This window comes from Myxocyprinus asiaticus, chromosome 49 (genome assembly GCF_019703515.2).
Source record: "Myxocyprinus asiaticus isolate MX2 ecotype Aquarium Trade chromosome 49, UBuf_Myxa_2, whole genome shotgun sequence".
NCBI classification, from domain to species: Eukaryota; Metazoa; Chordata; class Actinopteri; order Cypriniformes; family Catostomidae; genus Myxocyprinus; species Myxocyprinus asiaticus.
In genome coordinates, this window is record NC_059392.1 from 18,456,132 (window position 1) to 18,481,530 (window position 25,399).

General features: G+C 36.6%; 1 protein-coding gene across 10 annotated transcripts in view; it reads right to left on the reverse strand.

The window, feature by feature from the left end:
* Positions 1-25,399, reverse strand: part of LOC127438127 (phospholipid-transporting ATPase IF-like) — a 105,590-nt gene that overhangs the window by 43,850 nt on the left and 36,341 nt on the right. For all 10 annotated transcript variants that reach the window (XR_007896653.1, XR_007896650.1, XR_007896651.1 and 7 more), the window contains 12 exons: positions 23,613-23,716; positions 23,370-23,417; positions 22,138-22,202; positions 21,791-21,872; positions 21,553-21,703; positions 18,864-19,061; positions 18,612-18,770; positions 17,630-17,805; positions 15,822-15,890; positions 15,643-15,716; positions 15,461-15,564; positions 14,338-14,519 (listed from right to left, as the gene is read on the reverse strand). Coding sequence is in view for 6 of the 10 variants with exons in the window: in XM_051693441.1 (XP_051549401.1) it covers positions 14,338-14,519; positions 15,461-15,564; positions 15,643-15,716; positions 15,822-15,890; positions 17,630-17,805; positions 18,612-18,770; positions 18,864-19,061; positions 21,553-21,703; positions 21,791-21,872; positions 22,138-22,202; positions 23,370-23,417; positions 23,613-23,716 (1,412 nt within the window). In the remaining 4 variants the exon portion in view is untranslated. The remainder of the gene's footprint in view (positions 1-14,337; positions 14,520-15,460; positions 15,565-15,642; positions 15,717-15,821; positions 15,891-17,629; positions 17,806-18,611; positions 18,771-18,863; positions 19,062-21,552; positions 21,704-21,790; positions 21,873-22,137; positions 22,203-23,369; positions 23,418-23,612; positions 23,717-25,399) is intronic.

Below are 25,399 nucleotides of genomic sequence, written 5' to 3' on the forward strand. Positions count from 1 at the left end.
TAGAGAAGGAACATACAGTAATTAAAAATGACAGTGAAGATTTCTTAGTTTGAGATATTTTCAAGAATTTGAATAATTTTAGTTTTGTTTCCAGTATTAAATATTTAACTTCACAATAAAAACACCTGTAAAATGATTTAAAAGGTTTTCTGAGAAGCAAAATTGCTTAGGTTAGATTTATGTCTGCAACGATAAAAACCATTGTGCCAAGGGATATTCAAGATATAGTCTATGAAAACAAGTTCATATCTTATTAAATAATGTTTCTCCATGGTGCAGTATCTAACCTTTGGGCACATGTGACATTTACAGTCATGTTATCTCTTATAATACAGTTCCTCGTACCATTAAATGCAGTAATCACGTGTTTGGATGGTGAAATGCACATGGTAACTGTATGCAGATGAGGATTATGCATAGTAAAAACAGGTGTTGTACACTCCGTATATGGTTATTTTGAGGAGGAGACAGGGTGGGGAACGAATCACGTGCATGTACGCACAATCTTCCGCTAGCTGGGATTTATTAAGGGAACTATGTGCAGGTTCTGGCATATGTACGGTTTTATAAATCTGATTTAATCAAGATTAGAATACAACCAGCCTATTTGTTTTACTCAGACAAAAATATAGTGCGTAATAGCTAAGTGTACATCTTTGATTTATATTTCATGTGAACAGGTGTTGCTCATTTGCCGCTTTTATGCTTATAACTTCACGAAAAATAAACAGAACAAAATATCACACCACATTACTTAGAGGTGGCGATTATTTTTCAAACGAGCCCACACACAAGGTAATCTGTTGCATATATCATTTGATAATTGAGATGAAGCACAATGTGCACACAGCATCTGGCTATCTGGCATCTTGCTATCTGGTTGAAAACTTTAGCTTTCCTGGGTCAGATGACATCTTCAGAAATGATGCAGCATCATGTATCAGAGTGGGTTCAGATTGGTGCAAAAAGTCATCCATATCTGGGCAGAGAGACATTTGATTGGTGACAGTTACCCATGGCCACCAGGAGAGGGTGCCAAGTACATTACACATACTCAATGATGACTCAAATGGCACAGAATGAAACTCATTCTGTGAAATCTTATTACTAAAATCATGTCTGTATGCTATGCAAACCTTTAGTCATTGTGTATGTGTATGTGTAATTAGTTCTTATGTACAATTATTATGTTTAATTTATTTGGGGAGGCTTTTGGACACTTGAAAACATTTTTGGACACAAGGAAAAATTATTTTTGTAATGCTACAACTTTTGATTGCTTTGTCCTCTCACAACAAAATTTTACTGAGTTGACATGATTGGGAACAAAACAAAAGCAGTTTTTCTGAGCCACCTTATTTACACCCTGAGATATATAATGTCAAATAAGAAAAAAAAAAGTTTGGGCTCAAGTTTTTTTTGTGATTTTTCACCAGCTTCAGAGAGTCTTTTTTTTTCCTTTTTTCTTTACAATAACTAAGTTTCCATCCAAGGCTTTTTTTTTTAGCGTAAAGTTTTAGCGCATCAAACTAAAGCTGATAGAAACACAAATTATCGCTAAAATTTCACAAATGTCGACAATATTTTTCCGTTTAACTCTAGCGCATAAACTCTATGTCAATACTTCAAATGTCGCGAAAAACTGGTTTGGAAACACTTTTTGTCGAGTATGTAGTGTCACATGACAGAGTTTACCCCAAACATTAGCCTGTGTTAATCATGACGACAAGGTATACATCCTTGAAAGCCAATTTATTGTACGTAATTAAGGATTGATCTTAACGGCATATAGATCCGATGCTGCAAACACATCTGAGTCATGACATTTCCAGGAGTGCCAACACAAATATCTAATTTCATGCACATCGACAAGTGCATGGAGAACAAATGAATGGCCACTGTTTGTGATTAATTAAATCGTGGAAGCCATCCATTTATTTATTAAAGTTGCTTTTACACACCATTCAAAATAATAGACAGCAGTCATGGAATTAGCCCACAATACAAAAAACATATCACTTCTGTGCACAAAGATGTTTTAAATTAAAAATAAATAAACAATACTAGGAGAAAAGCATCAGTGTGCTTTTTTGGAACACTAACATAGCCCAATTCTATCAAATTATTGTTTAGCTTATTTTTGAAAAAACGCTGCCAAAATTCCCAGTAGTAAATTAAATAAATTACCAAACGAAAAAAGCATTAAATTAAAAAAATTAATTACCAAACGACCTATTTAGGCCTTTTCTTTACGCAAACTTAAATTAGCTTTACCCTGTTCTGTAGACAAAAAAGTCGTCTGAATGACATTCATTTTTTCAAGATTATAAACTATCAGAACTATTTGTCCAATGCTGAGTTCACTTTCAGAAAACTAGCTTTTGAACATTTTAAAACTTTTAAATATTTTAAATCTAACCCTCTTTACCTCAGATCGCATTTGCTGAGCTTCTTCAGAAAATGTAAACTGCATTATGACACAAATTAATTTTAGATGACAATCAAGTTCAGTTGGTCGTTAAAAGATGCTGGACAAATATGCGGGACATAATGCAGTTGTGATGGCAATGCCTTAGATTTGATGATTGTTCAAAATAGCCTATTGAATATCAGGAATGTATCATATGTAAACCCTGATATTAAACCGCATAAATTCTTCTTTAATAGTTATTCACAAAGCATATACACATCGATGGATGGTCCTTCTACTAAGACCGAAAGTTTCCCCCACTACTTGGTGCAGGTTGTCAGCTTGAACAGGGCCATGATGATTAGCTTTCAGGTCAGAACCGGTGGCAACCTGCTATAGGTGCAACATCAGGACCAATATTACAGTCCTATCAGAAGGGCAACTGTTCCCTTTTGATTGCAATTCCTTGTCTTCTGATTGCTTTTATTTGTGAAATTAAAATGACAGTAAGCTGGCTAATTTCAATAAATTGTCTCAATACTCTCCCCATTTTACCAAAACTTTGGAGGAAAGGAAATAGGGACATCTGGGAGGCGAATTAGTGATAAACACATTTCTGTATGGAAATGGCTTAAGGGCAAATTTATTTAGCGATAAACTAAAACTTATGCGACAAAGTGTTTTTTTTAGGCAAGACGTCATCACGCATACCATTTTTATCGATAAAAGGCCATTTGAATGGAAACAGGCAGAAGACGGCAAATTTTGCACAATTTGTTTTACGCATTTTCACTTTGTCGATAACAAAATAGCACGAAAAGTGGATGGAAACTAGGCTAATGATACCAAACATTTACATACTCGTTTTTGTTTTTTTGAGTTATAAGCCTTTAATTTTGGGTATGCCACTGAAACAGGATATCTTTAAAACACCCTTAGAGCTTAAACACTATATATTTTTGCTCCTCTGATAAAGCTCTATTACATTGACAAAGTGAATGTAAGTGGTTGAATTTCCCCTCAAATTCAGTAATACAGTACATTTAAAATAAATCTTTAAAACTCATTATGAAAATAATGGTATAATTATATATTTTATCCACGTTTTTCTAGAACGTTTTAATAGATTAAGTACGCTCTAGGCATTTTCTGGAGGGACAGCAGCAATATCCTGTAAAGGATGCATAATTACATACGTGGTCATGGCTTGTTGTTTTCCCTGAGGCCTGATTAAACATCAAGATTACCAGGCAGCTTTTAACACAACTCTCAGAAGTGGCTCACCCTGATCAAAGCCAAACTCAAACCTTTCTGTTCTCCATACAGTCATCATGCACACAGCCAATATGTTGAAGTGCCAGCAATGAACAATTTTGCCAAGTAAATGAGGAAGTAGGAGGAGAAGAAAAATTAAGCATTAAAGATGAAAAAGATCCTAAATTTAGCAGAGGTCCTCTTTGAAGATGAGATTTTCTTGAGGACTTTGCTGTAGACTGGCCTCCTGAGGATCAAATTTATAAGCCACTGTCTTCTTCAGACTTACATACACACACACACACACCAAAAAAAGAACATCTGAAGAGTTCCTCTGATAACTCTGAACCTGTATTTAAATGGGTCATATCATGCATTTTTTTTTTCTTCTTCCTTGAGGTTAACTTATAATGTTGGTAAAGTTTATTGCACAAAAATAGTAATAATGTAGTATTACATGACCTTCTTCTACCCTGTCTTTGGCCCTCTGTCTGAAACGCTCAGTTTCTGCATACTTCTACTTTAAGATATGCCCACTGTTATGATTAGCTAACAACTTTGCAGAGCAAACACCCCTCAATATTTACAGGCGTGGAACTTTTTTTTTCTTCCAAGAATGAAACAATGAAAACATGCAAGTGATTGACAAAATCACCTAAAAGCACTCAGTCCCCAGCAATCATTGATAGCTATATGTCCTAATTTATGTGAAGCACACAATCAAATTACAATAGTTGACTGAAAAACAATCAAAAACTGTGTCAGCACTGCTCCCCAATACTTGCATTATTAGGCATTCAAGATTTGGTAATTATAAAATAATGCTATATAAACAGCGAACATAGTCCAGACTAGCACACACTGCAAATGTGAAGGGTTAATAAATCTGTATCCAGCTTTAGGGAGAGTAATAAGGGACGGTCGGCCCTCGGGCGACCAAGGTGGATTTGCAGCGCTTCTGGGAAAAACTGGAGGATTTGGAGAATCGTAATCGACGAAACAACATCCGAATTGTTGGAATTCCTGTGCATGAGGAAGGCCGAGATATCGTAAAATCCCTAGATGGGCTCTTCCCAAGTCTACTCGATATAACAGGCCATAAGCTGGAAATCGAGCGAGCTCACAGGGTTCCGGCTCAGAGATCCGCAGAGGGAGACAGGCCCCGATCAATTCTGGCCAAATTTCTGAGATCATCCGATAAAGATATTGTGTTACACGAGACGAGGAGTAAAGGAAGGCTTTCTTGGAAGAACACAGCATTTTCTTGTCCCCAGACTTTACGAATTCGACAAGAGAGAAACGTGAACGATTCAGGGAATGCAATAATCTCTTACATCAAAGGAAGGTTACTTTTGCACTGATGTTCCCGGCCAAATTGAGAACAGATACTAAGGATGGCCGTAATGAATTTACATGCCCACAGCAAGCACTGTCCTTCAAAAATACAATGGAGTGAGTAAGCCATTTGGTGATTTTCATGTTGCTGTCTAGTGGGCCTGACTTAACTGAACATACACTTGACTGTCCGACGAAGCTGGGTGCCTTTTTCATTTATTTTTGTGCTGGTTCTGCCTAGCGGCTGGAGTATATTTGTGTAATATCATTTCTTCGGGACAGCTTGTGGATGAATCTGCATGTTTTTGGTGCTTATGCCTCCTGTGGCCTGGAGCTTGTTTTGTGGAATATCTCTTGCAGGACATTGGAGTGATTGGGTCTTTTGTTGAACTCATGTATCGGCCGAATGGGCCGGCTTACTGAACATTCGTTCAGATGGATGCTGGTTGGTGCTGTCGTGCACGGGGTTAATGTGCACGTTTTTCTTTTTTCTGTTTGTTTGGTTCGATTGTGGTTTGATTGTTACACTAATGTTGGAATGTGGTCTTTATAATCTTGTTTTTGACATACAATCTATTTTTTCTAATATGTCAAATGTTAATATGAGCAGATTGTCTCTCTCCACATGGAATGTGAATGGGCTGGGGCACCCCTTAAAAAGAAGGAAGGTTATTCTTAAATGTAAGAAATATGATATAGTGTTTCTTCAAGAAACGCATCTTTCCATGCAGGAAGCTGAAAAATTTGGGAATATATGGGGTGGGCATGTTTTCTTTAGTGCTGGCTCGAGTTAGAGCAGGGGAGTCATTACACTGATAAGTAAACATCTACAATTCAAATGTCTCAAACAGATTAAATATAAATTAGGAAGAATCATTATTGTTTTAGCAGAAATTCAGGGGCAAAGGTTAATTTTGGCTAATATTTTCACACCTAATGCTGATGATCAGGACTTTTTTATAGATCTTGAATGGATGCTGCCAGCCGCTGGCACACCTCATGATATAAGATTGGGAGGAGACTTTAATCTTTTGATGGACTCAATCCTTGATCATAGTGAAAAAAAGTGTGCAAGCCCCCTAGAGCAACACTGACGCTTCAGAGGATGTGTAAAAATCTTGGCCTTACAGATATTTGGAGACTTCTGAACCCATCTGGTAGGGACTATACATTTTTTCATCCATCCATACGATTTATTCTAGAATAGCTTTTTTTTTTATATCCAAGTCCCTCATTTCATCTGTTGTTGATTGCTCAATTGGAAACATTTTAGTCTCAGATCACGCCCTGGTGAGTTTAGAGGTGTTGCCACATAAGGACAAAGAGAAATCATATAGTTGACACTATAATGTTTCCCTTTTGCAAAATCCTGAATTTTAACAAATGTTAAAGGCTGAAATTAATGTTTATATGGAGACTAACTGGTCCTCAGTATCCTCTGTGGGTGTGGCTTGGGAGGCACTTAAAGCAGTTCTTAGGGGTCGGATTATATAGTATGCCTCATTCATCAAAAAATCCAAAGCCCAAGAACTCGTGGAGTTGGAATGGAATATTAAAAGTGCAGAGGCAGAGCTGAAGCTCCGAATGTTACTACACTCGGTGACCACTATGAGAGTGGAGTGTTGAGATTTTTTGAACATTTGGTTCAACATTTTGGGATTCCCAGATCTCAATTCTATAGGTATTTACAGCTGCGCCACCTGCTCTGTACTGTTTTTGGGAGTAGCATACACACCCCTAAAGCGGCAGATACTCTGGGAGTGATGATTACTACTTTTGGAAAAGGTCATGAGGCATCAGTGTATTACTTCCTGCTAATTCAGAGTCTGGGGGATGGAACTTCAACTTTTCTTAAGAGATTATGGGAGAAAGATTTAAACTTGGTATTGGAGGAGGGAGTGTGGGCCAGAATTCTAAAAAATGTCAAGTCTGCATCTAGAGATGCAAGGGTTCGCCTTATGCAATTCAAGATTTTACATAGATTCTATTGGACCCCCTCTAGATTGTATAGGCTTGGTCTTAAAGACACACCCACCTGCTGGCAAAGTCAATCAGAAGATGGAGACACAACCCATGTTTTTTGGGGGTGTGTTAAGATCCAAGAGTTTTGGTTGAAGGTTCAGAGTTTCATATGTGATGTTTTGGGCACTCGAATTTTGTTTTGTCCCAGACTCTGTATTCTGGGCGATGGGGCGGTCATAAATTTGGGGGACAAACATTTATCTTTGGTGTGTGTGTATTCTATGTGTGACCGCAGGGGTGTTTGTTGGTGGTCGAGCTGGGTTTGGTGATTGGGGAGGGGTAATAGTGGGGGTAAAATGTTAAATGTTGACTCAATGTATATATGTTGTGTTTTTTCTTTGTTACATGTTTATGAGCCAATAAAAAAATAATAATAATAATTTTAACAAAAAAAATGAAAAAAAAAGTTAAATTGCTACACAGTAAAAAACAAACAACAACAAAACAAAAAACATACTTGGTTAACATTATTATATACGGTGAACAATGTAATTATAATTAACAAGACAATAGAGTGCAACAGTGCCTGCCCACTTTTTCAGCCATCTGGGTTCCAGCAGTATTTTCCCCATTAATTTCTTTCATTGAGTTTTTATAAAATCCCTCGTAAAAGAGTTGTAAGCCATGAACCAAATCACCCACCTCCGAGGTGAATCACAACATTACGAACTTTGTTTTGAGACAAAAAATTATTTGTAAATCGGACATAAAAACAAATGTACAAGGCTTTGTACTTACCATCTTTCATGAGGGCACAAACTACAATTCCATGAAGCATTGCAAATTATGTCATTGAACAAAAAACGATGAGAATATATAAAAGTATTGATTTAAGGTTGTTTATAAGTATAAAAACAAAATATTTGGGGCCTCTCAGCGACTCAGCGAGTACTGACGCTGGGAATTGGGCATTCCAAATTGGGGAGAAAAGGGGATAAAAAAAAGAAACAAAATATTTTACGTTTATTTCAAAATATTCCGATATGTACAAATATATAATTAGTTTAAGGGTGACGGGAGGCAGACTCGATTATATCATTCACAGTGCATAATGGGAGTGGGTGGTCACTCCGAAGCACGTTTTCGAGGGTTTCGTTGGCCATGGTTCTCTGATTGGTAGATCGTTCTCTGCTGTACCATGGGTAAAGTAGATGTTTACCATGAATTCCGCTTTCAAACAATGAAGTTGAAATAACATGGACAGATGGCTTCAACTGAGGCATATACAACGATGAACAACCTCGTAGCTCACGGTATGTGAGTCTTTAAAGGTTTATAAGTTATAGATGAAAATCAATCGTCCCAATTGACTATGGGATAAATGAATGCGATTTTTACTTCTGGAACCAGACTGCAATCTATACATGTATTTTTACAGTAAATTACTGTTAAAATGTACAGTATATTATGCTTAAGACTAAGGGTACTTTTACAGTACATTTAATGGAAAGAAAATTATGATTAGATTTAAAAAGTAATATTTTACGTCATTGTTAACGGCAAATATATTATTTTAAGACAAAAAATTTATTTTTACTATAACGGAAAAGTATATTATATTTGAAAAGAGAATTCATGTAATTTTACAGTAAGATACTGTACAAACTATGTTTAGATCTAAAAAGTATGACTTTACCTCACTGTTAATGGTAAAATGTATATTATGCTTAAGACAATAAGTATATTTACGGTAATTCAAACAGATTTTTTTTTTAAATGCTAAAGTAAAAAACTGTTAATTGGCTAACCTTATCATATATGGTGAAAATGTTTTATATTAAAAAAGACAAAAACTGTTTAGACAATACATATAAAACAAACTATTGTTAAAAATACTGTAAAAAACAATAATTGTTAGTTCCCAGTGTGGAAGTCCCTGCATGACCCTTTTCAATTCAATATATTTGACTGAAATAGTTATGTTTCTTCTTATTTTTATATCAGTTATGTACATTAGGGTGTTTTTGGATTGGATAAAAATTGGACAATCAGGTTTAACATGATATGACCAATTTAAAAAAATAATATTGTCTTTACTAAACAACATTTAACCATCTTCTTTCATCTAAAACTTAATAGTTAACCATATTATTAATATTGACAACACTGTTCTTGTTGTTTAGTGATGTTCTTAACTATGTTGTTATTAATAATAAAAAAAATGTAAATAAATTAAAATAACCTAGTAAAAATATAATGTTGAACAGAAAAATTAAACGTAAAATGCTGTGCAGGGACTCCTGAGAACACTTTTGAGTGATTACAGTTTTGAATTGTTTTTTGAACCGGTTTAACGAAATGAACCAATCTACTGAAATGAAAACATCCCAATGCAACAGCTAAGCACAAAGACAAACACTATATATGGTTCTACAAAATCATGATGGGTCCCAAACCCACTGTTTTTGCTCTTGTGATGAATACTGTGAAGTTGTTCACATGAGCTGGCACACATATCTGAGGATGATACTCACTGAGTAGACTAGGGAGGATGTGTGTAAGACTGTAGGCTTTGTGGCATGATAGTTTTAATAGTTTGTGAAAAGGCTCATGGAATTCACAATTATAGTCGGTGCAGTACTATTACAGACACGTTCCTGTGTCCCTGCATGGCTTTAAACTTGGTTTTGTGCTGCTGTTCACTTGCAAACAGAGACTGATGGCTGACCTTAAGTCCACGGAGAGACGCATGAGTCACAGTGTTAAACTGCATTAGCTACAGCCGAATACTGACTCATGCTGACTTCCTGCTCTCCAGGCAGGAGAGCCATCCAATAATCATTAGTCAACTTCTCACACTCCTGTCACTATCATTTATTTTGCTGAAGACTAAATGTCATAAATAATTGCAAATAGGCTTTTAGAATTTCCAAGTAAACTTTTTTGTTCATTTTATAGTGTAAGCTTACAGGAAGTTCACAATAAATTAAATTTGTGCCATCATTTACTCCCTCAAGTTGCTCTAAACTTGTATGACTTCTTAGTTACCAGTATGACTTATTATTAGTGCCCGATCGATATATCGGTCAGCCGATATTAGCCTTTCACCGATATATCGGTATCGGCATATATTTTATCGATATGCGGCGATATGAAAACTTTTCAGAACATATAAAGCAGAAAACAATGCTTTAGAATTGGTGTCATAGACTCCATTGTTTACAGAGATGAACTGACGGTGGCTCTGCAGACAGGGCGGAGTTCAGCGGTGTCATCATGGTAAGTTGTTAACTTGTCTGTTAAATACATACTGGAAACTTAAACAATGACCCCATCATTTTCCCTTTTCAATATAACTAATAAAACGTTGCCTTGTCTCTGACAACCATGTCATTCATGTCTGTTTGCTGTTAGCCAGCTATAGTTTGTCAGTGCAGTCAGTAATGTTGCAGATTGAAAGGTAAACATCAGAGCATCTTTTTGCAGCTCAGCAGACAACGGTGCGGTGGTGGATTGTGTCTGTTGAGTGTTGATTTCACGCTATGTTATTACCTAGTTGGTGAGACACAATGTTGGAAAGTAAAATAAACAACGTCCGTCTTTTACTCTCCGTGACGACGAGCTTATAGCTAACTAGCTAATCACGTAGCTACTTTCATTGTTGTCAGCTGAGTGGAAGCTAATGTGTAAACGTGTTCACCAAACTATTTTGTTCAGGCTTCACAGTTTGGTACACCCTTCAACCGGACAATTCCAGTCGTGTCATTTATAAAATGTAATATTTAAAAGTCTGGTTTTCCACCGTAGAAAGTTTCCCCTGAATTTGTATAGCAGAATACAGTGTAACACGGCTGCCGCTGTTTATCTTGACTCGGCAGTATTAATATAGTCAGCATTTGACTGAAACTAAACAGTAATACTGATGTTTATTTATCTATTTATTTTATTTTTATTTATTCTTTATTTTAATGGTCAGCATTTGACTGATACTAAACATACAGTACTGATGTATATTTAGCTATTTATTTTATTTTTATTTTAATGGTCAGCATTTGACTGATACTAAACATACAGTACTGACGTATATTTAGCTATTTATTTTATATTATTTATTCTTTATTTTAATGGTCAGCAATTGACTTATACTAAACATACAGTACTGATGTTTATTAAGCTATTTATTGTATTTTTATTTATTCTTTATTTTCTCAGTGTTCATTTCTAGAATTTGTTGACAATGTATAATAATAATGTCAAATATTCTTTGATAAAAATATTTGTTTAAGAAAGCAGCCTTTTGAGCACCGTTGCATAGTCATATTGGTGCAAAATCGGTGAAAATTCCACATAGAAAAGGTCTGTTTTCATTCCAGCTCAAAAATTAAATATATCGGCCACCATATCGGTAATCGGTGAATTTTCCCTCTCTAAAATCGGTATCGGTCTCAAAAATTCCATATCGGTCGGGCTCTACTTATTATTATTACTTATAATTATTATCCTAAACAATAGTATTTTAAATATAATTTATATATATATATATATATATATATATATATATATATATATATATATATATATATATATATAAATTATATTTAAAATACTATTGTTTAGGATAATAATGTATATTATGTGTACACACACACACACATACATATACTGGTGGCCAAAAGTTTGGAATAATGTACAGATTTTGCTGTTCCAGAAGGAAATTGGTACTTTAATTCAACAAAGTGGCATTCAACTGATCACAAAGTATAGTCAAGACATTACTGATGTAAAAAAAACAGCACCATCACTATTTGAAAAAAGTCATTTTTGATAAAATCTAGACAGGCTCCATTTCCAGCAGCCATCACTCCAACACCTTATCCTTGAGTAATCATGCTAAATTGATAATTTGGTTCTAGAATATCAATAGCCATTATATCAAACACTGTTGAAAGCTATTTGGTTTGTTAAATGAAGCTTAACTTTGTCTTTGTTTTTGAGTTGCAACAGTATGCAATAGACTGGCATGTCTTAAGGTCAATATTAGGTAAAAAATGGCAAAAAAAGAAACAGCTCTCTCTAGTAACTCGTCAGCCAATCATTGTTTTGAGGAAAGAAGGGTACACTACAGTCTTCAAAGACAAAGGACAACTGGCTCTAACAAGGACAGAAAGAGATGTGGAAGGTCAGATGTACAACTAAACAAGAGGATAAGTACATCAGAGACTCTAGTTTGAGAAATAGCCTCTCATGTCTTTAGCTGACAGCTTCATTGAATTCTACCCATTCAACACCAGTTTCATGTACAACAGTAAAGAGAAGACTCTGGGGTGCAGGCTTCTATGGGAAGAATTGCAAAGAAAAGGCCACTTTTGAAACAGAAAAACAAAAAGAAAAGGCTAGAGTGGTCAAAGAAACAAATATTTCTATAAACAAATAATTAGAAAAGTGTGTTATGATCTTAACCCCACTGAGCTTTTGTGGGATCAGCTAGACTGTAAGGTGTGCGATAAGTGCCCGACAAGACAGCCATGGCAAGTGCTACAGGAAGAGGGGTGAAATGTCACCTGAGTATCTGGACAAACTGACAGCTAGAATTCCAAGGATCTGCAAAGCTGTCATTGCTGCATGTGGAGGATTTTTTGATGAGAACTCTTTGAAGTAGTTTAAGATTTACAAATGTAAAATTTGTATTAGTAATTTTTCACGTTAATAATATACTGACTATACACTGTGATCAGTTGAATGCCACTTTGGTAAATAAAAGTACCAATTTCTTTCCATAACAGCAAAATCTGTACATTATTCTAAACTTTTGGCCACCAGTGTTGAGATATATATATATATATATATACACATACACATACACACACACACACACACACACACACACACACACACACACACATACATACACAGTATACACTGATGAGCCAAAACATTATGCCTAATATGCTGTTGGTCCTCTGCGTACTGCCAAAACAACGGTGACCCGCCGAGGCATGGACTCAGCAAGACCCTGAAGGTGTCTTGTGGTATCTGGCACCAAGACATTAGCAGCAGATCCTTCAAGTCCTGTAAGTTGTGAGGTAGAGCTGCTGTAGATCAGACTTGTTGGTCCAGCACATCCCACAGATGCTCAATCGTATTGTGATCTGGGGAATTTGGAGGCCAGGGCAATGTGTGCAGTGTGGCAGGGCGCATTATCCTGCTGAAAGAGGCCACTGCCATTAGGGAATACCATTGCCATGAAGGGGTGTACCTGGTCTGTAACTGTTTAGGTAGGTGGCACATGTCAAATTAATGTTCACATGAATGGCCGGACCCAAGGTTTCTCAGCAGATCATTGCACAGAGCATCACACTCCCTCCACCGGCTTGACGTGTTCCCACAGTGCATCCTGCTGCCATCACTTCCCCAGGTAAACGGCACACACGTACACAGCCATCCTCATGATGTAAATGAAAACGGGACTCATCGGACCAGACAACCTTCTTCCACTGTTCCAAGGTCCAGTTTCGATGCTCGTGTACCCATTGTAGGCATTTTTCGACCGGTCTACTGCTACGCAGCCCCATACACCGCAGGGTGTGCACAACTGATAAGTCCTATTATCAACTACTGAGCTCATTATTGTGTGTTGTGACACATTCATCCTGTAACCATCATTAAAACTATCTGTGACTTGTGCCGCAGTAGACCTTCTGTCGGTTCGGACTGGACAGGATAGCCTTTGTTGCCCTCATGCATCGATGAGCCTTGGGCGCCCAACACCTTGTTGCCGGCTTGTGGTTTGTCCCTCCTCGAACCACTGTCGGTAGGTACTCGCCACTGCTAACCGGGAGCACCCCACAAGCCTTGCCGTTTCAGAGATGCTCTGACCCAGTCGTCTGGCTATAACAATTTGGCCTTTATCAAAGTCGCTCAGGTCTTTACTCCTGCCTATTTCTCCTGCATTCAGCACGTTGACTATGAGAACTGATTGTTCACTTACCATCTAATCTACCCAGACTATGACATGTGGCCTTGTTTGGAGATGATCAACGTTATTCGCTTCACCTGTGAGTGGTCATAATGTTTTGGCTCATCAGTGTATACATATCTATGTACATTTATGACAGACAGACAGTCTTGGGCTGCTGCATTGCATCTCGTTGTTTTAGCGGTTGCTACGCTGTTCACAAGCTTCATTGGCTTTGCTTTTATTTGAAAATACCAACATGCTTACGTCACTTATGTTATGAGAGAATTTTCATTTTTGGGTGATCTATCCCTTTAATCCCATTTGACAGAATGATCTCACTCTGATTAAGTCAAACTTTTGAAATTTCAGCCTCCACCTCAAGATTGCATTTGTGTTTTTTGTGTAAGAGCTGACTTACTTGTCCTCCACCCCAGTGGCTCCCAGCAGCTCCAGGTCTTTCTCGATGAAGTTGAAGACGTCAGCCAGCCGCTCCTCTCTCTGCTGTAGTGCCGTTCTGGCTTCATGGAGCCGTCTGTCCACTTCCTTATACTCATCCACACTAAAGTGTCTGCAGGCCACCACCAGCGTCCTCAAACCCTTCTACAAAAGATAAAGACAAGGAAAAAAACATGAGCGTATGCAGGGGCTACACAATACCAATACCAGTGAATTCTTATTATTCTCCATGTGAATTTTGATACCACTGCTAAAACGAATATGCTTAAAGCTCATTTAAAGGTTTACTCAGTATTTTTTTTTATGACTGCAAATAACACATTGCAACTGAAATACAGGCAAAGAAGTTGCTTTAGAACAACAACCTCAAGCTCCATGTCCATAATTAAGCTAATATTTTTAAGCACATAAATTGAGAGTATTCAGTGAATGCAGGATCATTTCAATGTGGCGATTGTTTCTTAACACATCCCATCAGTGAAAGTTTTATCATGTGTTCCAAATGGGATAAATCCACCTCCAAAGGGCACTTCAAAGGGGGAACAATTGTGGCAGCCATGTTGAAGGGTCGTAACAAAATGGGCGTTTCTGTAGGGTTCAAAAGATGGAAACTTTGCTGCCAAGCAAACAGGAACCGGAGCATCAAAACCGGATCTCAAGTGTAATTTAGTGTAAATTAAACCAGTTGCAACTGCAATCTGTTTCTGTAAACAAAAACATGTGACATCCCTTCATCTCCATAGTCTATAAAAGCTTTTATTATTATAATGTACTTTTTTAATTAATTTTAATCCGCTGGTTTTTTGTTTGAATCTGGCTAAAGCTTGTGTTAATTTACTGTAAATTTGCTGGATCAGTTAGGAGTTGAAATAAAATAATAATACACAGTGGCATTTTATTTAATAAATGCACTGTACATTTGGTTATTGGTTTAGTTTTTTATTAAAATAAAACACAAAATGTTAAATTTTTCAGAAAGATTTAAATAATTTCTTTTTGGTTTGCATTCTGAAAGCAGTTAGTGGTGCAAAATCATGTGTATATATTTTTTGCTATGGTCCAGAGAGGATGTTTTAAAAGCTCACCAGAGCAAACTCATCCACATGTACTCTGGTTTTTTCAATCTCTCCGCTCTTGGCATAGGGGAGAATGGCTGATTCAGCTCCTTTTGTGAATAGCACCTTTTCACCTAATGGGAGACAGCAGGTCATTAGGTCAGTCCTCGTGTGTTGCAGTCACATAATAAACAGTGTTCAGAGTCACATGCCTGATGGAGTCTGCAGTATCACGCTCATTCTTCTGCGGTTTGCATCAAACTCAAGAACGTGAAGGAGTTTATACCTGTGTGCAAAACGACAGCTGTTAAATACTCAACTTTAAAAGCTATTATGAGATTTTATATTGGACACATTTGCATATATATTATAAATGCAAAATGCATTGTACTTCTCTGCTTTTCCAAATGTTTTTATCTCCATGTTTTCTCCATTGCTGCCTGTGAACATGACCCCCATCCTGCAATTAAAAAACCACACACAAGATTAGTGGTCAACAGATATATCGCCATGGCTGCATCGTCCAAAATGTTATCCCGTTCGGTCAATTCATTTTACAAGCTTCGACTGTGCTGAGAATCAACCATTTGCATGTGAAGGAGCCATCTGAGGCATGTAAATGACCAGTCCCAGTTCGTTTTGTTATGTGCCATCGTTACAACAACAATAGACCAGCGTGCAACACAGTCTCATTTAAACAGTATCGCCAGCCCAGGAGACGGGCACAAGCTTGTGATGTTAAGTGCTCAACAGCTCACTATAACATTTAACTGTCTAAAAGACAAAAAGTACTAAAACTTATATCATATACCATTTACAAATATGCAGATTTTCAAAGATTTCATTCACAAACCTTATAATATTTGCACAAATCTAGCGATTTCTTCTTGTGAAGCGCTTACAGATCTTCCTCTGAAACCCATTCTATCAGCCTGGATCAAAACCGTGTCCCTCTGACTCACGAATTCTGCACGACGGTCAGTTCGTGACAAAAGCAGGTGGTGATCCGTGCCATGTAAACTGGAAGCAGTCAGTTGCTTTCGCTGAATCCACACGAGAGAGCGATTATTAAACCGCAAGGACTGCGATTTAATTAAATGAATAGTCTGCACGTGCTGCTCGCTGCGCTTGATGTATGTGTGCAGATCTGTTCTCTGTAGTGTATTACACATAATCTGAGCATGCATGAAGTTCATGGTAGAGTTTTCAGAGCGGTTCTGTGCTTAAAAAAAAAAAAAATTCCCTCTTATGCTCAGAGTTAACAGACATGATCGAGTTCAGTTCAGTGTGCCAACATGCGCTGTACATTATAAATACAGTGATCCAGATTGACTTATTGCACATTTGCATAATTTCAAATATTCTAGGCTGCTAAAAGTTACCGTCCACATCTAACATAACCCCAAAACAGTGAAGAGAGAAAATTCTACTGCATTAAAATGTAATTGTCAACTCTGCTACTAACAGAAACTCAAAATTCTTTCTTCAGTTTTCCATTAAAACAAAGGCTTGAGGGTTTAACCAGACTGCATAGAAATGCCACATACAAGTTAAGAAATTATTACAGAAACATGGTACTATTTTTATATAATAATAATTAATATTATTAGCTATTATTATTATTTTATTAGGTCTTTTTGTGAGAAAATGTGATTGCTAATGCATATATACCGTCTGTGGTGATGGGATTACTATGTGCACTGTTGTTATTTCCTTCTTCCTTTTATTAATATGTTCTAACAATTTCTATATGTATATGGGTTGACTAAACAGAAACCAGGAGAAGCTGCTATCTACTATCTAAAACATACAAAAATTTAATTGTTTGTTTTCCAGATTTTTTTCCCCAGAAGTTTTGTGTGAAATTGAGTAAATATTATACTAAATAAAAGTTTATTTAATTTTTAGCAATTTCATGTGCATGTCATTTACTATGTGTGATATCTTACAGTATATGTTGGCATTATATCGGCTTATCAGCCATCCTGCTCTCTAGATATCGGCATCGGCCATTAAAAACCCATTATCAGTCGATCACTACACAAGGGATAGAAAAAGTTTCAACCTTAATTTTATCCTGGTCCTCACACAAAGATACAGTATGGCTTCAGAACACTTGGAATATAGCGTATTAAATATTGTCAAGCAACATTTTTTTAGACGACTGAGAAACCAGAGCTACAGCAGCTGTGCTCTTACCTCTTGGTGGCTTCCACGAGGGCTTTCTCATCAGGAGAGGAGGCATAATACTCCATCTGCGACGAGAAGCCATTGGCATGCGAGAAAGGATCTCCCAGTCCATCTGTTTGATCATAACTGATCTGCACTGTGTGACACAGCGAGACGGCTTTCAAGAACAACTCGTGTTCTCTGTTCTGAAATATGTCCACACACAAATACAGTATTAAATACCTATTACAATGAGTTCTTCACTAGATTTGCCAAAGTTTGCCTGGTTCTCACAAACAGAACTGCAATTTTTGCAATTTAATTATTGTGGCATAATCCCACTGATAAACCCGCCACTAAATGGCACAAAAAGGAATGTTCGGGGTTCAATACAGGTTAAACTCAATGGACAGTATTTGTGGCATAATGTTGATTACCACTAAAATTAATTTCGACTCGTTCCACCTTTTCTTTAAAAAAAAGCAAAAATCGAGGTTACAGTGGATGGGGACAAAAGTGAATGTGGACAATTATTGGAGGGTTTAAACAAAGAAATAAGAAGCTATAATTTAATAAAAACCCTTGCATTAATTCTTCTGTTAAAACTTGTGTATTATTTTAGCTGTAAAGTTGTTTAAATAAATTTTTTTTATAGTCATTTTAGGGTTTGTTGACATTACATCGTCATGGTAACAAAGTTGTAAAATTGGCTATAACTTTACACAGAAAAGGTTTGTAAGTGATTTTATCACACTTAAATCATGATTACACACATATTTGCTGCTTCTATGGCTCTAAAATGAAGCAGGAAGTTCAGCACTTGTTGCACAAAGCACCAAAATCCAGTGAAGATGAATGAGAATTTGTTTAAAAAAAGATTTCAATTTATCTCAGATTTGAATTACAATACACTAAACAATGCATATCGCGACTCATATATCAATATAACATCGCATTGCCAGGTCCATGCTGATTCCCACCCCTAGGTTGAATACATGAAATTTAACTTTACCAGACAAGGCACAGATCCGTCTGGCGTGTCTTCTGTCATTCCTTCAGGGACGAGCTTCCCGTTGATCTCCTGGTATTTGATGCCATTAATGGAACATTCTCTGAACTGCATCTCATTCTCGGTGAGAGTTCCCGTTTTGTCTGTGAAAACGTACTCCACCTGGGGCACAACATGAACATATTATTACACAAATTACAGCTAGTGTTGAACCTTACTGGGCAAACAGTTTCAAATACACACACACACACACACCTGGCCGAGCTCCTCATTCAGGTCTGATGTGTTGACTTGAGCCTTTTGATCGCTCTCCTCATGATACAGATCCAAGTCCCAGCCGATGAAAAAAGAGCCCAGAAACTTCTGCAGCTCGACCGTCACGTACAGTGAGATGGGGATGATGAAGTTGTACAACACCAGGAAAGCCAGGAAGTCTGAAATGAACTTCAAAATCTGTGAAGACAAGAGAGCCATACATCTTCAGAAAAAACAAAAGTGCAAAACAAGCATATTTTATCGTGAGTGATGTGGGCCATCAAAGAGTCAGACATGCTGCCTGGTATCACATATGTTGGGTTAACATACTGTGAAATTGAATTGTGAATTCATTTTCACAGTCATCATGAGTTTAGAGAATGCTTGAATGTAGTGATGCACCAATAGCCGCATTTCCACTAACAGGCCAAATGAGAGCCTGCTAGTGTGTGCCAGGGCCAGTTGCATTCCCACTGTCACTTCTGGGGCCTCCTCGGGGCCAACAGCCAATGACCTTTGGCCCGGCGATTACCCTTGGGCCAAAAAAAGCCAACCAGGGATTGAGGCAGGTTTAATGTCAAAGTTTTCACCAAACTTGTCAGGATATGTGTCCAGACCACAACGGTACAGGTTTGGGAAAAAAAAAAATGTGGGCATAGTACAAATCCATTAAAACACCCAATGGACAAAGCGGTGCCCAAAGAAATGACTTTCCATGGATCAGTGAACTTTCATAGCCGGTGTGCTGGGACATCATCCCCGTTAGTGAAGAGACCACTCGGGACACCATGGCAGTTACAGTCGGTGAGTTGTTATTGCTAATTTATCTTGCTAGCTAGCTCATGTTTACATTCGATATAAACTCGATATTCAAGATAACTAGATAACATGATACCTCAGCTTGAGCTTCCCTCTTGCTTGCTTGTGTAATGTTGGCACCAGGGCAGCGTATTAAGGGCGGGTTTTAGGGCAACAGTGCGGAGTTACTGGCCCGATGGTGGGAATGCAGATCAATTTTGGTCTTGTGGCTTGAGGTCCGAGGCTATTGGCCCCGGCTGGCCAGTTGATAGCATTGGTTCACACTGGCCCAATAGTGGAAAAGCGGCTAATGACAAATATGAGCTCAATGTCACATAACAGTTACTTTTTTTTTATTGTTATCGGTTACTTTTTGTGGTGATGGGATTTGTGAATAGCATAGAATATTTTGTTAATTATGACACCTTTAAAGTCCCTGTGAATTGGTTTGAAGAACAGAAACATGATTTGCTACTTGGTATCGCTAGTAAGAGGCAGGTGGTATTAGAGGGAAAGACAATCTCATTCTAAAGCATGTGACTGGACAAAATGAGTGCAGTGCGAGTCATCAATATTTTTGGACCGTATTTCTGGTTCCCAGAAAAGTCTTTTCATTTTAAATCTGCTAAAAGTGCATTTTGTCAACATTTAGGAGTACACTAGCATATTCCTTTAAGGCTTAAAAAAAACAAAAACCACACAACTTGAATTAATAAAAAAATGGGTTTTATTTTCAACCTCTGTATTTAAAACTGGACTATTTTATTGACATTGTTTTGCGATTCCACCAGGAAGAGAGGTTAACTGCACTTTGCATCTGGTGATAGACTACCTGTTTGGTTAACTTCTCATTGGCATTGTAACATACCTGAAATACAATTGTATTGGCTAATTTATGTTTTAAATATGCTGGCAGATCGAAATTTTTTCCAAATGCCTGACGAAGGTCTCTGACCTTGTGTGATTTAATATGAAATGTACAATGAAATTTAATTTATTAAATGTAATAATGAAAATGCCATAAAATGCATAACAGAAACTTTGACATTAAGAAGAAATGTTTAGTTATTCCAAACAAAGGCTTATTTAAAAATAGTTTTATTTATTGATTGATTGATTTTTTGATTTTGGCCCATACATTTTTTTGTAATTTGAATGGAAAAATAATGTAAAAATGCTTCAGTAAAAAAAACTGTTATTTGGTTAACTGGTTAACCTTAACATATACGGTAAAAATTAATATTATATTTAACAAGAAAATGCTTGTAATTTTTATGGTAAAATATTGTAAAAATATATATATTTTTAAGTATAATGAATGATTTACCTTACAGTTAATAGTGAAAATGTATATTATGTGCAATACATGTGCCTTTATGGAAAACTATTGATCTAATTACAATGAAAAACAATCGGTTGTTCCCAGAAGTCCATGCGTGACCCAACCCATTTCATATTTTTTTGAAATTCATTATATTCTTATTGAAATTTTATGTTTTTTGACATAAGTTTTATACATTGGGGAGTTTTGTTACATTTCATCTTGATTAGTTAATGTTTACTCTTTATTTTAGTGTCATTTGTATTATCCTGATTGTGTTTTGTGTTACACAATTTCTGTTACCTACCCACAATTACAGCAGATTTACAGTAATGTTGTTCCAGTAGCTTGGTATTTTAACATTACATCATTTAATGATACAATGGTTGTGAACCATAAAATATACAGGCACCAAAATGACATCCCATAATGCCTGAAATGTTGTCACTATATTTTAGTGTGAATTTCTGGTAATCAGCTGACATTTATTTTCCATAAATTTCAGTTTTGTGCGCAGAATTGTGCAGAGTTTTCATTTTTGCTGCATCACTAAAGAGAAGATGTAGTGACCTGGCTGCTGTTTCTCTCTTGGTCTGTCTTTTCATTGTAAAAAGGCTCATTCCACTTGTTCTCTGCCTGCCAGGCATACTTCAAAATAGTGCTGAGGACAGCTTCAAACAGCAGAATGCCCAAGTAGATGATGAGAAATGTATTCATGGATCTGCACAAGAGACAGGAGAGAGAGATTATGTTGAGGTAATAAACTGCTCAGGGAAAGCAGTCATGAGAATGTGGAAGTAAATTATACTTCTCTACTGCCGAGCGCTTTTGGGATTTGCACTTGTAGTTCAGAGCCATCTTGGCTTCCATGCCTGTGTACACTGCCACACCTACATGATAGAAAATGTATTATTCTCATATCATCAACATAAAAACTGTCAAACAAATTCCATGTGGGTAGTGATATAATAGTAACCAATAATATCATAGCCATTAAATAGTAATCCAAATAACTTCTTAGAGATAAAATAAAGTTTTCCCGCTAAATATTCAGTCACATTTAGAAAGATGCCACATTACTAAAGTTAAATGCATTGTGAATATATTTAACAAGTAGTTTTTTTTTTTATACACAATAAAATGTGCATGCTGTACCAAAAATCTCTTTGGTGTTTTTTAATCTTGCTCCTCGAAGCAGGAGGTTCTCTGGTCCTAAAGGCCTGAAAAAAGCAATAAAAAAATAAAAAAAATTAAAAAAACATTTAAAATCAACAAACACAGCCTTCTATATTAAACCACACTCAGCACACAACGACTAGTGAGCTGTCTACATAGGCAGCATTTTAATGCATCATAGGTGTGTTCCTAACATAATGATACCTTATTTTGGCCAAATCTTTTGTGGAGAAAATGTGCTTAAGTGTCCTGAACATAATATAATGTGCAAATATTATTAACTGTCCTAACTGTAGGCAGTATTGTGAAAGTTACTGAAAAAAAGAAATCCATTACAAAGTACCAATTTCTTTTCTAAAAAGGTTATCATATTATTTTAATTATTACTTATTTAAAAAGTAATCACATTACTAATTACTTGACTTAAGTTACTTTCCCCTTGATTCTTTCAAAATACTGTTTATATTTCTTCCTTGTTAATTGTACAGAAGTCATTCACTCAGCAGCACACGTAGTGACTCATCAGACACAGAAATGCAAACAGACATACATATAAACATAATTCATTTTTTAAATGCATTCCACATAAATAATATTATTTTAGAAATACGTGTAACCCCATAATGTACTTTGTTAAATTATTACCTAAATTATTTATATATGTAACCGTAATCTAATTACAAGAATTTATATGTCTAATATGTTAAACTAATTTCAGACTAAAAAGTAATTAATTACAGTAACTAATACTGCATAATCTGATTACACCCAACACTAAATGAAGGCTTAACTTTCTTTATGCAAATATATAACTTCATACTTTTTATGTATTAATTTGGGGTTAAATATGACCGGGACATTTCCTTGACAGGTTTCGTGAGGATCACCCACCAACATCCTAACATCAAACTCTACTGAAATTAATTGTGAGTTTTGTTTTGAGGAGCAATATTTGTGTGAAGCGTGTTGCTGCCTATGTAGAGTGTTTCAAATCAATCACTTATTAGGGTTCAGTTAAGATGCTGCCTTAGAAAGAAACTGCCCATGTCGGCAGTAGACAACAAGGCAGCTGACTAGGGTTTGGAACAGACCCAACCAGTCATTAAAAATAGATTATATATTTGCAATGCTGATCTGTTACTCTAATAATCATCCTTTTCTTTTTTTTTTCAATGTAAACTGCTTAATGTCAGATCTGAAGCAAGTCTTACCTCACTATCTCCTCTCCTTGTTGGGTCACGGTCATTCTCCCGACAAACCTGAGAAGAGAGTGCATGTGCTGTGTCAGGAAAATACAGTAATGGGAGAGCCATACTTGGTCAATAGCAAATGTAGGTGTAGAATTGCAGAAAAATGAGTGTGGATGAGCAGAATAGTAAAGCTGTGTAAGATTTGCTACACGTGAGGAGACAGCATATCAGTGATGAAGTTTCTGAATGGTTTCCAATTGGTACCTGTATAAGTCTGCCTCCGGCTGCTGGCACTCCACCACCGCCTGCAGAGACTCCAGCCGTGACACCGTCTGAGACACAGCCGTTTCTGGCACTGCAAAGTGGGTCTGCATATCAGCAGAGAAAACACATTCAGTTTAACATTCAAGACAATGAGCATGACCACACTCTTTCCTCATTACACCATGTCCTAACCTGACGCGACACGATAAAAGGTATCTTTTCCATGTTAATCAGAGTTTTTGTCCTAACCAGCCACGACAGTGACAGGGCTTTCTATTTTTGGAATGGTTTGTTTTTCTGCGATGTCGTGCCAGGCAGCGCAGTCAACATATATGTCTAAAATTGCAGTATACAAAGCCTGCATTTCATTAGCCGGTTCACACACCTACCGAATGTTGTGCTTAAGGTCTCGTTCTCTTTAGTTGGAGCTCTGTCACACACACACACACACACACACACACACACACAGGTTCAGAATGGTAGTGGGGAGACATCCCGGCTCATTCCAACTTTCTCTCTGCTTCCCTGTTACGTGGAGATCGGAGAAATAACAACAGGAGTACCGCATGAACATAAACAATCGTAACAGACTGAAGAACGGTGCGATTTATAAAGTAACTTTGCCCTGTGTATGTGTGTGATTGTGTATTTATCCCCTAAGGGCTTGCCGTAGAAAGCATTACAGCGCTTATGTGAGAAAATTAGTTGTGTTCAATAAACATACTGTTCCGTCTGTGATTGCTCTGATTTCTAAAATTTTTTTTGTCAATAATCCTAATTTTAGAGTATGAATATTGCAGTGGCGCGTCGAGTCTGGTGTGGACAGGCAGATAGCTTGTCGCTGGAATCTTAGCGCTTTGTGTCTGGTTAGGACAAGGTGTTACACAGAGCCCTGTTTCCAAAAATGCTAAAAAATTTAATTAAATACAATTTCTTTGTGCAAAATACAGTTACTTATTTATTTATTTTTTTAATGTTGATTTTGGGGTGAAATATGACATGGAGCTGTTCTTGACAGATTTAATAGATGCGTTTTTTTAGGCAGCAGGCATACCTACGCTGTTAAACGCAAGTTCGGATTAACTTTAATAAATGTTCCTGGTACCTTAAGGTTTCTCAACAACATCTGTGGCATGATGTTCATTACCACAGTAAAGAATTTTACTCGTCACTTTTTAAAAACAAATGGGAAAGAGTATTTACAGTAATTCTCTTACAATGGAAGATTAGCAGGTTATCGTATAGCACTAAATCAAACTGCCGTTATAAAATCACTTACAAACCTTGTCTGTTTAAAGTTATATCCAATCTTTAAAATCATGTCATGCCACGCTAAAAAAAAAAAAAAAAAAAAAAAAAACCAGTTGGGAAATTCTCACGAACTGCTGATTTAATTCAGATCACCCTTAATTTAACGATTTTGTTTCTTTTCTCTTGGAACACGAAAAAGGGAAGTTTGAAATCATTGTAAACTGAATATTTAATATTTTTAAAAAAATTTCACATTCAAATTTTTTTTTTTTTTTTTACATTTCAAGAAAAATTCTCATTAACGCAACACAAAACCATTGTTTATGCAATGACAGCAATCATTATAAGTGAACAAAAATTATTTCTTCATCTTACAGAGGTATTTATAAACTAATTTAGTTGTCAAAATTGATAATTAAATCCATTCTTACAAATTTGCATCAGTGACAGTAATGAAATGCGTAGTGCTGGAAGCAGGTCGTACAGACACAACTACATTTTTAGTGAAACTAATGAGGTGATAAGTATCCAGGTAT